The sequence below is a fragment of the Cololabis saira genome, chromosome 14, assembly GCF_033807715.1.
Source record: "Cololabis saira isolate AMF1-May2022 chromosome 14, fColSai1.1, whole genome shotgun sequence".
NCBI lineage: Eukaryota > Metazoa > Chordata > Actinopteri > Beloniformes > Belonidae > Cololabis > Cololabis saira.
The window spans coordinates 16,509,150-16,526,487 of NC_084600.1; the positions used below are offsets into that span (position 1 = coordinate 16,509,150).

Here is a 17,338-nt window from a genome sequence, read left to right on the forward strand (position 1 = left end):
ATTGATGAGATGCGGTGTAAGAAACCCTCTGGTGTGTCGTACTGAGCCTTGTGGTGCATGTCAGGTGATTGTGTAATTAAAGGATCATGTTTTACGCTATACTTTAGTGTAGTAATGGTAAAGGTGTGGCTGCTTACCTGTGGCAGAAACAGGCTTACCCTGCTGACTCAGCAACACCTTCTGTAACCTGTCTGACACGCTTAAGTGTTTTTGGCCTGGATAGCTATACATATGCTCTTCTGTGATGGTTAAAAACATGTTCCTTCTTGGTCTGCTTCACCGTTGACCACAGCTAAATGTTTTCATTCGGTGAAAATGTGTGCATTAGGGAGCGTAACTTGCAACAATCTGCTGCTTGCAATGAATAAACCTGTCAAGGGATAATTTCATTTGAATGTTTCCATACTTTTATAACACCTCTAAGCTGATTCAAGGGTGTTATACCTGCATCTGTACACAGTGCTACAGTTGTGTAAACTCCACTGACAATATTTGTTGTCATCACCACCTCCTCACCTGTCAATGTGCCTGTGTTTATCTTGTCTGCACTACCGGTACATGGCCTGGAAAAAGGAGGAAAAAAAAGAGAGGCTGGACGGGGAGAGCATTCAGTGCTTGTGACTAGTTTGCTTCACATCTGCGGCCGATTGCAACTCACTAAAAAAATGTCTGTGCTCTTTTTCTTTTCTTTCTTTTTTTTTTCTCTTCTTCAGACTGTGTTGGGTGTGTGCACATGAACTTGACCACACTTGGGAAGGTTGCCTGCTCTATTTGTGTGCCTCACTTTTCCCATGTAACTGCGGATGACAAACTGGTGGGGCGGGGTGCAGAGCGGCAGCCCTTCACATTCAACCCCGCCATCTGGGAACGGCTCTACGCTTTTAATTGGCCCCAACAAATCCATCAAAGGCGATTGTAAACGGCCTCGGCGTGCCATTTTTGACTCGACAATTAAAGCCAGTGCTCGTAGTGAAATGGGTGATATTGAGTTACAGAACAAGCTTGATGGAGAGGTGAAATGTCTTGAATCGGGTGGCAACACAACGCCAGTTGTGAGGCAGCTGTTGGGTATCATGTGACCCAGTTGACTGAAAATGGGTGGCTGTGATGTCCTAAAATCCAAATATTTCACTTTGGACTATCATTCCCAACATTTTTATGCATTTGGATTAATCAGCACGATTAATATTATCCAACTTAGAGTACCGAGTACCATTTTATTTTTTTGATAATGTTCTTAAACTCTTAACAGAGGCATATTGAGCAGCTTTTATTCGTCTCCTTTCTCCACACACACCGTCCAGCTGTCAAAGGGAGCAACTGTCTTCTGAGCCTGACATTCCCAACTCATATTCCAATGCAAGGCAGGATTTTATTGCTGTGGTTTGTGACGGCGATTACAAACCCTCTATTCTTCTGTGCCACCAGCAATGCATCTCACATTTGTCTGGCACCATTTGCGCCTTCGCTCCGTGTACTTAACCCCTCTTCTGTTTCCACTCTGCCTCGGCCGAGGGTGTGACGAGGGCTGGCAAGTGAGGTAATGTTTGTCGGCCCTTATTGTATCTGGGCCGACTTCAGAAGCCACATTTCACATCCTGTGGGATAAAAGTTAAATATAGCAACGCTGGCATCGTCATTTTCCTAATCGTTTAGTCAGGAGTTTGGCTTTTCCCGATTTAATGTTACTTTGTAGTAGAAAAACACTCTGTTCTCTCTGATTTATGGTGAGCCATTTTGTTATCTCTGTTTATTCTTTGGCCGATTAACACTGCAAATCTATTGTTATCTTTAGTTTGAGTCAGTTCGGGGGTTTGTCAGATGTCTATTTTTATTCAGGACAGTCGTGTGTTAATTAATCCCTTGCTTTGTCTGAAGGATAGAGGAACTGAGTCATCTCAGAGACCACATGGCTGTTTTTGAGTCATCTTTTTTTGACTCCTGTTAACGGTCACATTCATCAGTGGCTGCACAGCTGAGGGCTTTGTTCATTGTTTGTGATTACGTTTCAGGTCGGATATTCAGGTTGGTTATGATCTTTTCAATATTTTACATGTTGTTTTGCTTTTTTCCTCTCTTTTAAAAAACAAAAACAAGAGTCATGCATAGTTTTGCCTAGCATTTGGAATGCCATTATTCCAGTTCGGCCTCGGAGAGCGAGGCAGCACGCCCTGCTCAGCACTCTGCAAGTGAAGTCCGATCTGCTCAGGGCTCTTTTCGTTCTTCCATCGGTGCAGAACAGGAAGGGGGCACTGCAAATTCCTTATTTTCAGTGATTTCCAGACGGTGACTTTGCCTCAGAGGAGGTTGGGAACACAGACGTTCTTGTGCAGCAAAATAACTAGTTATGTGGCTGTGAGTCTCTGCATACTTAGGCATATCCTTTCCCTACTTAAAGACATTTTACTATGTGGAAATTGATAAATTAAGTCTCCAGAAAAAGTTAATACAATTCTGTCGTAGCCAACTTTTTGCAGCTTTGATTACTTTTCAGTACAGCTACCGGGCAAAGCTTTATATTTATTTTGAAGATTTAAAGGAAAAAAAAAAAAAAAGGGGGGGCTGAATTAAAGTCTCTTTTATCATCACTTTTAATAGGAAAAGTGGTTAGTTTTAACACAGTTGTTCAGTCAAAGGCTGCTGTTGACCGACACATCTGGAGGTTTTATTATAGAATAGACTTGCTGCTATACAATGGCGCTAACAGGAAATTGCTGTGATTAGAGGAAAGAACTGTACTTTGTAAAGGAAGAGTGCTAAAGTTGATGTGATCAGTCAGGTCTGATGTCAAGAAACTGTAAATAAAGTAGTTTCGTCAAAAGTTGTCAGACGGCCAGTGATAAACTAAAGTAATAGTTCTGCTTGTCTCTTTTTTTGAATATAATATTGATCATTCTGGTCAAAGGGATGGACGTGTTAGTTAAAGACAAATCTCTATTGGATGAACAAACTTTTTTTAAGAAGCTGAATGAAGTGATGGAGATTGTTTTTTACTTTTCTTTGAAAAACCCTGCTGATGACCCTGCTGGATCTTTCTCTCTGCAGTCACGTGTTTCTGACTGACCACATCAGGTCAATCACAGAAAATGGCTGGAAAGATAACAAAAGAAGAAGAGGAGGAGCTGAGGGAGATCTTTGGGAAAATTGGTGAGTAAAAGCCATACATCCATGGCTATGCCATTCATTTCACAGTTTAATACGCTATATTATTATTTAGTTGGAAGTTTACCCTCAGTTTGTCATTTATTATGTTTTTTTTTACAAATTCAGATACTTTGAAAGACAAAAGGTGCATAAAAATATCATTGAGGTGGTCAATTGTGAGAAGAACAATGGCAGTTGCTCCACCAGTAGTTTAGTTGTATAACTCGCCTCTCTCTCCGTCTCTGTTTCTGCAGACCTGGACGGCAATGGTTCCATCTGTGATTATGAACTGAGTGAGCTCCTTAAGGATGCTGGCCATGCCCTGCCTGGATACATGGTCCGTGAAATCCTCCAGAAACTGGATCGCAACCAGGACAATAAGATCAGCTTCGATGAGTTTTTGGCGGTGAGTTAAGCTAAGCTCAGACCAGTTTCATACTGGTGTTGGGTTTCTGGCAGGTTTCCACCCGTTTCCCCCCGGCTTTTTCTTTTTTTTTCTTCCACTTTTGTTGTTCTAACTGAGCAGATTTTTATCTGCTTTACCTAAAAGCCCTTCTGCCATTCTGGACATTTATGCAACACAGATATTTAGTAGCTACATGCATTTTAGCTTTGTGGTTTGTGCACATACAGTCAGCAAAGTGTAGGAAGTTCCAGTGTGTTTAGTCAGAAGTGATGAAGGAGTAGTCATTAACAAACGTGACTTGTATTACAGTCTGTTCAAAAGCTAAAGATAAGGAGGGCTGAAAAACAGAGCTCAGTTTTGTAGCAGAAATGTTTTTCTTAATGTAAATTGTAGGATGTTTTGGTGAGAACATTAAGACAGGGTAGCTGTGGTTCATGTCCACATACATGTGACAGCGAGTGACGGAGCTAGTGGTTTTTGCCGACATGTTTTCATCCACAAAACCCCAAAATAAAATCATGCTAAATTAAAGTGGAGGCTCTTTCTGTCCATTCATACATTTGAAGTGGAAAGCCAGCTTTTTGTTAAATTTGCTGAAGTGAATGGAAATCTTTATCATCAGTACAAGGTCATGATTGTCCTGTTGTGATTATCTCTGCCACATAGAGGATAGGAAATGCAAGCTAGCATCCCGCACTCGCGTGTGAGTGAGTGAGTGTGTGTGTGTGTGGGTGTGTGTGTATTTCATGGTAAAAACTGCTGCTGCTTTTTAAACAAGCTGTGCAGTTCCAGGCTGAATGGCTCATTGTGGGCACATCAACGCCTGTGGGACTGAGGCCACTGATGAAGCATTGATAACCTCAGCTGCAGGAAGTTTCAGATGTATTACCATACAATTCATATTATCAAAGCTGCTCACATGTTGCGCATTACTGATAAGATAATTGCAGCGCAGTGTCGTACAGACTCTTTATGGTCCAATTATATGTATTGTTCAGGCTGATTTAATCTTTGGATGCGGTGTTAGTCCGAAGGATAAAAGGTGCAGCGCACCATTCTCACACCTTGTACTGAATGCACCCTCCCTTGTACTCATTGCAGGAGAATGTTATCATCAGCCCACCAACCCGATGCCCTTGCTTTGTTAATCACCAAATCTTCTCAGCCTTTTTAGCAGGCAGGTTGGCTTTATCTTCTCATACCAGTGAGGGGAAATTCCAGCTGTAAAGCCGTTGCTGCAGTCTGCTGACTGACCTTGGCTAGTGTAGCTCCCAGAAGTTTGATAAGAAAACAAGGAAGAAACAATACATTAGTATAATTGAGGTTTTTGTGTAGAACTTTGTCTGTTTTCTTTTTAAACCGATTTTTAAGTTGAAATCTTTGAAAAGGCAAATATTATAGCTTAGTATTCAGTGAAAAATACAATGATATGTATGTATTTCATTCCATGCAATCAAGACTAACAAAACAAATCTATAATAATGTTCGGTTTTTGTTGGCACCGGTGTAGATGTAATCTAGCATCCAGTTGAATGTTATAGCTCACGTTTAATTTCCTCTGGCAGAATAAATCATCGTCCGTTCAATTCACACAGATCGCCAGGTTTTGGTCACAATCACGAGGCTGGTTTAATACGATCACACTGAAGCTCTGTTGGCCTACGTGCTCCAGCTCGGCATCCACGGTTCTGATAAGCTGACCGGTTGAGGGTCTGCCCAGTTCTATCAAAGGCATAGACTGAATGGATTACAAGGATGTGGCCGCCGTGAAGGAAACTTTTGGTTTGTTGACCCTGAATTAAGGGAGTGGCTGTTGCCAGAAGTGATGTGCACTAGGTGTGAGCGATGGAAGCACTTGTAAATGTTTTTAACCCGCATTGTAAAACTAAACTTTCAGTGTAACACTTACCGGTACCTGTTGGAGTAAATTATGTAGTATAATTTACCTTTTTAACATTTGTGGATACAGTATATGCTAGCCACATTGTGAGCATCACTATGCATCACCTGTGCAAGTGTGATACTATGATGCTTAAGTACTGATATTTCACTCTGCAGTTTCTGGTTGGTTATTTTATAATATTAATAAAAACAGAGATTACTGAGGTTTAGATCAGTTTAATGTTCGTCCGGCTCTCCTGGTCTCATATCAGCACTGACTACTTCATTTACAGGACTAGACGGAGAGATAGCGGTTTACATGTCTCCAAAGTAATAACCAGTAGGCTACAGACCTTTCTATTGTGGTCAATTATTTACCTCTGTGCATGTGTGCTTTGCATGATAATAAAATATAACGAATTAGAAACATTGTGTTGTCAGCCTGGCCAGCCAGACCCATTCTTTTTTTGAAAAAAAAAAAACGTTTTATTGAATAGATCTGGTACCCCTTCGATCAGATTTCCACCAGTAACCAGTCGTAACAAGGCAGGGGCGGTCTTTATTTGATAAATACAGGAGCGTTTAAAGGCTGGGACACTGAGCAAGACAATAAATACTGCCATCACATACTTTGTTTCTCTGACTAGCATCCAGAGATGGCTGTTTCTGCTTCCATTGATTACCAGTGGGTGGTACGAGTTGAACCAGAGGAACCAGATGTACCCGATTTAAAGAAGAATATAATTAAGATGACTGGGGAGACTAAGGGTCCCTTTAACTAACAATCAAATTGTAAAAAGTTGATAATGGTAAACCTTGTGGCAGAGCTTTTGTGTTAAATCGCCTTCTTCAGACTTGACATTGGTCGTATAAATAAAAGAGGGGAGAGTTAAATATACTGTGACTTAAGTGTGTAAAGAGGCGTGACAAATATGCTACAATTTAAACCCTATTCTGTTAAATTCAATTCATTTGAATTTAATTCAAAAATACTTTTAGTGAGCCATGAAAGGAACATTTCTATTGCAGCAGCTTTAAAAAAAAATGTAGGTACCTGTCCATCAGTTATTGGTCAAATTTAAGTAAATGTATTGATTTGAAAAAAGAGCTTTTGTTACAAATTAACAGAATGACTTGTATGTATGAATAGAAATATTAGTACATCGCATTTCTCAGCTATAAATGTTGATGTTGGACTTTTTCTTTTTTTTTCATAGTAAGTGACTTGAATGTTTCTTGTTTCAGATTGTCAAGGAGCTGAAGGGCAGTCAGATAGCAAAGACCTTCCGCAAGGCCATCAACAGAAAAGAGGGCATCCTGGCAATTGGAGGGACGTCCGAGCTTTCAAGTGAAGGCACACAACACTCGTTCTCCGGTACGTCACAGAGCTGGTGTTTGTTGTGAGCTGCCGGCTTTGTCTCTGCAGTTCAGTTACACGTGAAGAAACTCAATGTGACCTCCTTAAATGAGCCATTATGAGTGATGATGCGACATGAAGTGGCTGTTGTTTTGCCTGTAAGTGATACCTGTAAATGTTCATCCTTGCAGAGGAGGAGCGATACGCTTTTGTGAACTGGATCAACAGTGCTCTGGAAAAAGATCCTGACTGTCAGCATGTCCTGCCCATGGATCCCAACACAGACTCCCTCTTCACGTCTGTGGGAGACGGAATAGTGCTCTGGTGAGTTTCCCTCTTCTCCTCCCTCGAATAACTGCTGGATTAAAGTGACTGATACCAGCATCCCACAATGCTTTGTTTTGGAGTAACATTTGAACTGACAAAAGCTATAAATAGGGTGCATGTTGGAGAAGATGAGAGGAGACATTGCTGCTACAGTACTACGTTCATTTGTATTATATAATCACTTAATGGTCTAAATACTGTATCATCATAAAAAAGTATTCAAATTAAAAACTATTTTTCAAACATATGGAACTCAAAAGGAAGCTCAGTTGTTGTAATTGTAAGTCAAGTCTTCGGCATGTAGCTCATTAATTCAACAGTGGCAAACCAATGCAAACCCCATTCATTGTGTTGTGACCAAAAAGCTGCATTGGTGCATCCCTAGTGTTGTCACATACCCTGATCTTTTGAAAGCCTTAAATATTTAACATGAGTACTGCAGTCATATATGGGGAAAGGAAAAAGCTCATCCCCTTCATATTCTATGATTATTTTTTTTTCCATAAGGGAAAATATTCAGGACCATATTGGTACGGGTCAGGGAAATACAACCTCATGTGGACACTAAATCGGGGCCTAATATAAACAGCATGTGACATTTCTTTAAGAACAGCTGTCTTTCTTTTCCACTTTTCCCCTCCCTTTGAACCCATACCATTATACATTTGCAGTAGGTGAGCTTGGGATCACTGTCCTACTTCATGATATATATTTTTGGCCAGGTTTAAACTGTCAGACAGATGACTCTATACTAAAGTATTCTGCAGTAAAATATAGTGTGAACCGATTCAAGGAGCTCAGATCTTTGCCTGAAAAACCAGCCCAAATCATCACTTTTCCACCACTGCGCTTGAAAGTTTGAATGCAGTTCTTGTGCTGATAAATTGTGCTTGTTTTCACTACAAATGAGGTTGTGCTTTTGGCTAAGCATCTTCACTTTGATCTCATCAGTCCGTAGGACGTTCCTCCAGAAATCTTGTGGTTTATTTTGATGCGTCTTTGCAAATATAAGTCATGTTATGTTTTTTTTTCAAGAGACGAGGTATTCGGCTGACAACGCTTCTAAACAAGGCGAAACCTGTCCAGTCTTGTTCTGGTACCAATTTCACAAACTTAAACGTATAACATGCTGATGCCTTTATAATCTGAGATGTTTTTAGATTATTTTTTGCGGTTTTTCATGTAATCATTTTTTGGAAGAGATTGCATTCTCTTACCTTAGGGTGAACTTGTTCAGGCGTGACTCCAGGCAAGATCAGCAACTGTCTCGAGGATTTTCCTGTTCCTGTGTATAATCTTTCTCTCTGTATAATTATGGACTGCAAATTCTTTGGCAGTCTAAAATCGTTACTGATTTCTTTCCTCCTTGGCATTGTCTCTTAATGCACACCTGAATATTTAAGACCAGCAAACTGAAAAATGTGATTATCAAGACTCAGCTGTTTTTAATTTCTATGAAGAAGTTTTCCACCCTCCTCTTCAGAGTGAGGAAGAGTTTTTACACACAATTATTCAGCTGTTTTGGCTCAATATTGTTAAATAAACAGTAACATGGTGCATGTCATGGGTTCTTCATTTGAAGTGATATTGACCTAATTGTAAAACTTAAAGACCCGAATATGTTTCTCTTTGTCCTAATATGTAAAACCTTTACACTAAAACATTAGCACTGACTTTCTTTTCTATAACTGAATGTCAAGTCAATTTTATTTTTAAAGCACATTTCACATTACGAGCATGGACTCAATGTGCTCAATGTATCTTTTTTATTTTTGTCTTTCTTCAGCAAAATGATCAACCTGTCCGTGCCAGACACCATTGATGAGAGGACCATTAATAAGAAGAAGCTGACACCATTTACAATACAGGTCAGTCTCATTTTTAGACCATCTTTGTTTTATTTCTTTGCAGAAGTGATAACATCTGGATATCTGTACCTTGCAGGAGAATCTGAACCTGGCTCTGAACTCTGCGTCTGCCATTGGTTGCCATGTGGTAAACATCGGTGCCTTAGACCTGAAAGAAGGGAAACCACATCTGGTGCTGGGCCTGCTCTGGCAGATCATCAAGATCGGCCTGTTTGCTGACATTGAGCTCAGCAGAAATGAAGGTACTGGGCGTAGTTGCTGGTGCATAACATGTATTAAGTCTTGTCGCTGGTCAAGTCGTTCTAACTGATCATTAACGCCCCTGAACAGCCCTGGCGGCATTGCTGAGAGACGGGGAAACTCTGGAGGACTTGATGAAGCTGTCGCCAGAAGAGCTGCTGTTGCGCTGGGCAAACTACCACCTGGAAAGTGCTGGCTGGCAGAAGATAAACAACCTGAGCTCAGACATCAAGGTGGGTCTGCTTCCTGGCACCGACTCTAGTTGTTACAGTCAAACACCACAATGATTTATAAAACCAGTTTGAATCAGTTACAAGCAAAAACCTCTTTAATATTCTTGCAGGGAGAGTATGTGGGAGTATAACCCATTTTTCACTAGTTTAAACTCCCCCAGCCAGACTAGTGCCGTGTCTGCCAACACAGCATCTGTCAGCAGATTAAGCTGGGTAGTCGATGTTTGTGTTTGCACAGCAAGACCCAAATATCCACCTTTACTGTTGCAAAAATAGAAATGAGGGAGTACAGTTTCTGAGACTGTCCAATGGGGATGTGCTAATTAAAATAAAAGTGCTTCCTTTTGTTTTGCAGAGGAAGTTTAGGTCAGGTTTGTAGTATGTGTTTGTTAAGCCTCATAAATCAAACCGGCAGATATAGGCCTGTGTTGAAAAAATCAATTCTCCGATTCTAAAACGATCCTCATATTAATTTCATAAAAATTGATTCATATATCTAAAGATTGTTGTTGTTTTTTTTATTGTTTTTTTTTAATTATTATTATTATTATTATTATTATTATTATTATTATTATTATTATATCTTCGCCCAGAGAACTTTAATCCCAGTGGTCACGTCATTTAATTCATGCATGAATGTGGTGTGAAACTATCAAACAATGAACGTAGTCAAGTTTAATACTAGTATTAATATGTTGCATAACTACACAGTCATGTAAATCAGGTAACAGCTCCAAAAAAACACTTTTTAATAACAGTAACCCAAATCGACATCGGATCGAATTGAATCGCGATAATCGATTCTGAATCTTAAGAATTGACTCGATTCTTGACATTTAAATCGATCCCCAGCCTTAGGCAGATATATTATATGCTTTCTTTTCCCTCTTTTTATCTCTTCAAATAAACCAGATGTTTTCTTATGTACTTTAATATTGCTGCATATTTTGTTTTGTTTGTTTTAGGCCATGTCATGATACACGATATATATCTCGATATTTTGCCTTAGCCTTGAATTAACACTTTGATGCTACACCAGTATGATGATTCTATATGTCTACATTAAAACATTCTTGTTCATACTGCATTAATATATACTAATTTTAACTAACTTTCATGCAAAAAGGAGCAATAAATCAAATTGACCAAAACTGTATTTATTAAACAGTTACCAAGCAGTGAGTGGCATAAACATAAAAAGTGTAATTTCAAAACAGAAAGTGCACGTTGCATCTCTCTGACTTAGCAGTCAGCAGATGTTCTTCAGACGGGGATGAAGAACATCTGCTAAGAACATGTTCTGGTCCAGGTTTTACCAGGATGAGCTGCTCTGAGCAGGAGGGCCTTTAGAGTACCTTTTATATTCACTAATGTAGGTGTAGGGACTGCAATGTTTCATCCTCTCCTCCTTTACTTTGCATCACTTTCACTTACTTTTAGAAAAATGAAGTCATATAGTCTTGTTTGACTTTGTTTTGATGATAGTGATTGATTTCATGTGGCCACATTTAAGCAACACTAGGTGACGTTTCTCAGTTCTGGAAGAGAAAGGCTCAGAGCTGCGCATAGACGCGTGTCGCACTGAGCGGATAGTTGGAGCTGCATCAGTGCATCGTGCGAGGAGAAAACATCCCCTCCCGTCTTTACTAAACCGTCCCAGTGTGGTTTGAAAAGAATCCGTCGCACGTAGCAAATGCACGGATGAGCTCACGGCGCAAACAGGCTGAGTTTGGGAAAGTTAAAGTTAAAGCGGGGTGGAACTGACCGGCGGACCGGACAGCAGTGCCGACACCAGCTGCTGGTCGTGGGCCTATGATAATGCACACACGACAGGACGTGACTGACGTATGTGACTGGGTGCGCTTGTTTTATTTCTCAGAGAAGGAGAGACGAGAGAGTAAGAAAAGCCTTTAATGCCCGTGGCTAAACGCAAATGCATGACAATGTATACTCGAATATGCACGATAGTCATTTTGTACATCGCACAGAGTAGAAGCCGAGATACATCGGATATACTCGATATATCGCCCGGCCCTAGTCTGTATTATTAAAAATGTCCACATTTTTGTGTAATGTTGTGTAATTAAAAGGCTAGATGTGGATGTGAGCGCCATGCAGAGTGCACAATGAAACTGCCTCTCAGTAAAGCGTTTATGAGCAGCGCGTCTCTGAAGCTTTAATGAACAAAAGAATACTGTATAACTGTTTGTTTTCTTTGCCAGGATTCAAGGGCCTACTTCCACCTTTTAAATCAAATATCTCCGAAAGGCGCAGAGGAGGATCAGCCACGCATCGACATCAACATGGCAGGCTTCAGTGTAAGTGCTTTCAGTGGTCACAGCCGAGCATCTTCAGCGCAACGTGACAGCCGCTCGGCGTCTCTGACATGAGCATGTGTGTCGTCTGTTTGCTGTCCAGGAGAAAGACGACCTGAAGAGGGCAGAAGCCATGCTGGTGCAGGCCGACAGGCTCGGCTGTCGACAGTTCGTCACCCCAGCCGACGTCGTCAGTGGGAACCCCAAACTCAACCTTGCTTTTGTGGCCAATCTGTTCAACAAATATCCATCACTGACCAAACCTGAGAACGAGGACATCGACTGGGGACTGTTGGAGGGTGGGTTGTCTGACTCCATCGTGATTTTAAAGATGCTAAAATAATTTCCTTTCTCAAAATGAACATGAAGAAAAGCCAACTCTAAACAAACAAGTACCTTGCCTGTGGGCATATTTTAAGATGGAAACAAACTCTAATGTGAGCACATTAAAATGGCTCACATTATTTTGCATGAAGTCATATGTATGACTATTATCGCCTGCTTTCAATCATTAACTCCTCTAAATCCTGCAATCATTTTTGTTATTAGGTGAGACGAGAGAAGAGAGGACATTTAGAAACTGGATGAACTCCCTTGGAGTGAACCCCCATGTGAATCATCTGTACGCGTATGTACCACCGGCAAAACCAGTTCATTTACCTCGTTTCCCACTGCATCTGTGATGATTTCATAACTGCTGGGATCCTGCATTCCTCTCTTTCCCCTTATTAAATGTTTAAAATCCCATTATCACCATTTCCATTGTTCTTCCAGAGACCTACAGGACGCCCTGGTGATCCTGCAACTGTACGAGAAGATTAAAGTGCCTGTTGACTGGAACAACAAGGTCAACAAACCTCCATATCCCAAACTGGGAACCAACATGAAAAAGGTCGACTCACTTCAATTTCATTGTTTGTGGCCAAGTGAAATATCTTGGGTTTTTTCTGATGCTGACAGTTTTATTTTTTCCGTCCAGTTGGAGAATTGTAACTATGCAGTGGAACTGGGCAAATCAGCCAAGTTCTCCCTCGTTGGCATCGGTGGGCAGGACCTGAACGATGGCAACGCTACCCTGACTCTGGCACTGGTGTGGCAGCTGATGAGAAGGTGAAATACCAGAATGACAATCTTTTTAAACCATTATTTAAACCACAATTTAAAAAAAAAAATTTCTGTAGTCTGTGTGGTTTTGTTAAACTTTTCAAGCATTTGTTCTGATATTTTAAATGTCTGAAAGATTCTCATAGGATTAATGGCTAATACAGTTAACTAGTGCTCAAATTAGCTTTTTCTGGTCATGTTTGCAATAAACAAGCTGTCTGTCCCGCTCTTTCAGATACACGTTGAATGTACTGGAGGACCTGGGCGACGGACAGAAAGTAAATGATGAAATCATTGTAAACTGGGTGAACAAAACTTTGGCAGAGGCTGGAAAATCAACCAAGATTTCAAGTTTTAAGGTAAGTAATCAGCCTCTTGTGAACATTTCTGTATAAGTAAACTTAAATACAATCCCCCTTTTAAGTAGAATTAGAATTATTTATAGGATTTTTTTATTTTTTTTTAGTCAATGTTTGCTTTAATTAATAGATTATATAAAAAGAAGATCGGCAGGATCTGACTGGCCGTCCCTAGTTAATTCAAAAATGGGCAAATGGGTGGAAGAAACAAGAAGAGACTTCTCAACGATAAACTGATCTGATTGGCTCCCTCTGACTTTTATTCTGCATAGTTAATGAGCTTCAACAGATGGTCTCTAAACGGACCTGCCAAGCACATTTAAATGTGCTAGCGGTACTTCAGATGTCTCGAACAAGATGTTGTTGTCTTAGTGAAGACATCTGGCCGCGTGGTGGGTCTGCATGTTCATGTGTGTGTGCATGTGTTTATCAGGACAAGGAGATCAGCAGCAGTCTGGCAGTACTGGAACTGATAGACGCCATCCAGCCCGGCAGCATCAACTACGAGCTGATAAAAACCGGCAGCCTCTCTGAAGACGACAAGCATGAGAATGCAAAGTAAGAATTAGCCGACAAACAGATATGGAGGCAGTAGATTACTGTATGTCTTTAACTATATGTGAACTGTTTTACATAATTCGTCCCTCCTAGATATGCCATCTCTATGGCGAGGAAGATCGGCACCCGTGTCTACGCTCTACCGGATGATCTCGTGGAGGTCAAGCCCAAAATGGTGATGACGGTCTTTGCCTGCTTGATGGGCCGAGGGATGAAGCGCGCCTAAACAGCTGGCTGAGGCTCATTGTGACTGTCACCCCTACCAACCAGCCTTTAGCATTTTGTATGAGCTGCCCCAACTGAAGGAATTTTTCTTTTTTTTTCTTCTTTTTTTTTTTTGGTTTTGATCGAGTCAAAATGGTCCTCCTCTTTAAGGTGAGGCGTCAACACTTACATCTCTAAAGAGATGGCTCTCGTCAACCTGTTACTCAGTATGCAGAACTCTTTATGTATAAGAATGCTGTTTTTTAAAGCAAGTATGCATATTTCCAGCTGCAAGTTAGTTTACATATTTTTACTCAGACTGATACGTAAATTATCGCCTTGACGAAGCAACATACATTCCTGAATACTTATGAATATACGCTTGAGAAGGCCAAAAATGAGAAAGATGAGGCTGGATGTTTCAGTGGAGCACGTGTCCAAAAAAAGAAAAGCCTAAACATCGCCTCTCACTTAAGGAAGTACAAGCAAGTCTTAGTAACAGGCATCATGGACACCTACACATCTGTATACAGAAGCCATAAGGTCAAATTATAATGAAGACCAGTCTGATGTGCTGATTGTATTCTTTTACTCGTCTTGTTTGTTTCTTGGGATTATGATGCTATGTGCTGTAAATGCTGTTTTTTGGGACGGGGGGTTGTCTGGTCTATGTAGTATTGGGCGTCTTATCTTGTTGGGGTTCCTCACATTGAATTTTGAGCAGGCTAACTAGGCTCTCCTGGCTTCTGCTGTGCCTTCTGCTCTCAAGGACAAGTTATACTTATGCTTTGAGGTTTTTCCTCTTTCTTTCGTATTCATCATTACCAAATATAAACAATAAGTTCATTCCAGGTAGCTCCATGATATTCTACGACAGTGGCCAAATTGTATTTGGTCTTTTGTTGATGTCTACTCCTAAGTGCTTCTCATGTAACAATAAACATGACTTTAAACTGCTAACGTGCTTGGTCTTTGAGTTTCTTTCACAGAAGATGACCACAGATTCATATGTTCAGCTGATCTCTGTTTACATTTTTACACTCCTTCTTAAAGCTATACTGCTATATAGATTCATTATGCATTTTTAGATAAAATACTTTGACAGCAGTCCTTTTTCACACCAGCAAGTACCATCAATTGAATAACAATGGATAAAGGATGTATTAAAACAGTGCAAATTGAATTTAGAAAGTGCTGCAGGTTAGTTGACTGTGAATATAAAGTGCAATGTAGGGTGCTAGTCCCACTCATGCTTTCATCAGGATACGGTTGAATTTATTCAGTTTTACAGCACAGAATCAAAGAAGGTGATGAGAATGAAGATGTTTCCATTTTTAAGCAAAGCTATTTAAATACAACACATGCATGAATATAATAAAATTAAATCGTTTATTTCACAAAATGCAATGAATTTTACTAAATGTAAGAAGTCTTTCATAAACCCCAAAGATGTATGTCATATACGCATCACTGAACATCAATAACAATGAAAAGGAAGTAAATGTTTCATGAAATGTGCTTTGTTTAAAGCAGGTTTCTGTTATGAATTTGTAAGGCACAAGCTTACATGAAAGCATGAAAGCATCGCTGTCACTCTGACACAAAAGCATGTGAACACAGACCAGACAATCCACATCAGTCTAGATTTAATCTTGTGACTAATGAGTCTAAAACGGGAAGAGAGGAACTACCAAAACTGGAAGTTAGGCACAACAAAGCATCAGAGGGGAAAATGTTTGCTACATCAAACAATTGACTCAAATTTGCACAGTAATTGTAATTCATGGTGTCTGATTAATGATATTACTTTAAGAGAAGCATTATAAAGAGAAAAATCATGGTCCAAGCACAGATCCCTGTTGAACACCACGATAAACTCTGGTCTGTGAGGAAGATTTATAGTTTACGTGAACACATTGAGATCTTTTCTATTGTTTAAATGAGCCCAGTGGGGTTCTTTCAATTTCAATGATATCAGTTATCAGTTGTTTATATAATGTGGTCTAAACTGTTGTTTCTAAAGCTTCTCCTTTTGAAAATACGTCAGGTACAGTGATAGAGGTTCACATCAAGTCATCACTGGTGAAAGTTAGAGCAAGACATGGCTCAACAGAGCGACTTGTATTCAGCCTGGCTACAGCACTGAAATGAAACCCTGTTTCTTCAAATAATGATGAATAACAGGCTTTTTTAACTTTTAAGGTTTTCTTGACGTTAGATGTTAGGCTGTCTTGCCAAACTAGGTGACAATCTTCAATAAAGGTAGAGTTTTGTCAGTTTCCCTTCACAGCTGTGAATTATAGCCATGGGCTATTCTCTTGTGACTGTCAGTCCACATTAATATATAAACACGAATATCATGATTAAAGAGCAACATCGGAGCCATTTATTTTAGGACAATGCTGTGGAGGAAGGCAGGGGGAAGTATTTTTATTATCCGACTGTTTACCTCATTTTCATTTTACTACTTCTCCTTCCTCTTTTCTCCATTTCTGTTCCTGTTGTTCTTCCTTCTTTTTCATCATAAAACTACCCGTTTCATGAAAAACCCTATAAATATTCAGTTTTTTATCTGTCGCCTCTAATTCAGAGAAATTGCTTCTTGACAGTTTTCAACAATGTCAACTGTGGCAGATCGTAGTTTCCTGCTCACCGGTCCGAATCTCAGAAAGACTTGAAGTCCTCTGGGCTTCACTCCCAGGAAGCATCAAGTCTTATAAGCCTCTAATTTACGACTAAACTGTCAAGATCAACTGAATGATGAGCAGCTGTGGCCTTTATCGTCACTTTCAAACTTTCTTCGGGTATTGTGACAATTATGAAAATAAATAAATAAAATGATTGAAAACGATAGAATTTATAAGGATTAACTTAATTTGTTTGCTGGTGGAGGTTATTTTGAGATTATGTGAAGATCACTCTTTGCTAGATCCTTGGTGTATAGATGAAACATGACGCCCACTCACTCAGGATTTCTATCCCACTGAAAACAGCTGCCTCTGTTTTCATCTTTAACCGTTTCACTTCTAGTCTTAGAAATTTAATCCTGGTTCTTTTTGACAAAGTATAATATATCTGTTTCATGTCTTTAATTGGGTTGTCTTTAGCTGCTGCGAGCACATTGTAAAAAATATTTGTACTTTTGACAGTTTATAGGTCATTTACATAGAAACAAAGGAAGACCGTCACAGACTTTAAGGGACATGTGCTTTTCATTTCAAAAGTCTATTCAGTGTTCATTGACCTTTATGCCTCGTCTGGCTGTTTATGGGAAATGATGCAACTCTTCACTATACTGTTGAAGTGCAAACAAGTGGCTCACAACTTATTTAGGTCTTGGAA

The 17,338-nt window shown here is 39.9% G+C and overlaps 1 protein-coding gene across 1 annotated transcript in view; it reads left to right on the forward strand.

Moving 5' to 3' along the window:
- The window catches only part of pls3 (plastin 3 (T isoform)), a 16,912-nt gene extending 1,956 nt beyond the window's left edge, over positions 1-14,956 (forward strand). The window contains exons 2-16 of the mRNA XM_061739949.1: positions 3,046-3,147; positions 3,399-3,550; positions 6,677-6,806; positions 6,980-7,112; positions 8,902-8,983; positions 9,060-9,225; positions 9,314-9,456; positions 11,679-11,774; positions 11,875-12,070; positions 12,321-12,399; positions 12,546-12,663; positions 12,751-12,881; positions 13,111-13,234; positions 13,668-13,792; positions 13,886-14,956. Of these exons, the coding sequence (XP_061595933.1) occupies positions 3,087-3,147; positions 3,399-3,550; positions 6,677-6,806; positions 6,980-7,112; positions 8,902-8,983; positions 9,060-9,225; positions 9,314-9,456; positions 11,679-11,774; positions 11,875-12,070; positions 12,321-12,399; positions 12,546-12,663; positions 12,751-12,881; positions 13,111-13,234; positions 13,668-13,792; positions 13,886-14,018 (1,869 nt within the window). The 5' untranslated portion in view covers positions 3,046-3,086 and the 3' untranslated portion in view covers positions 14,019-14,956. The remainder of the gene's footprint in view (positions 1-3,045; positions 3,148-3,398; positions 3,551-6,676; positions 6,807-6,979; positions 7,113-8,901; positions 8,984-9,059; positions 9,226-9,313; positions 9,457-11,678; positions 11,775-11,874; positions 12,071-12,320; positions 12,400-12,545; positions 12,664-12,750; positions 12,882-13,110; positions 13,235-13,667; positions 13,793-13,885) is intronic.
- The last annotated feature ends 2,382 nt before the right edge of the window (positions 14,957-17,338 follow it).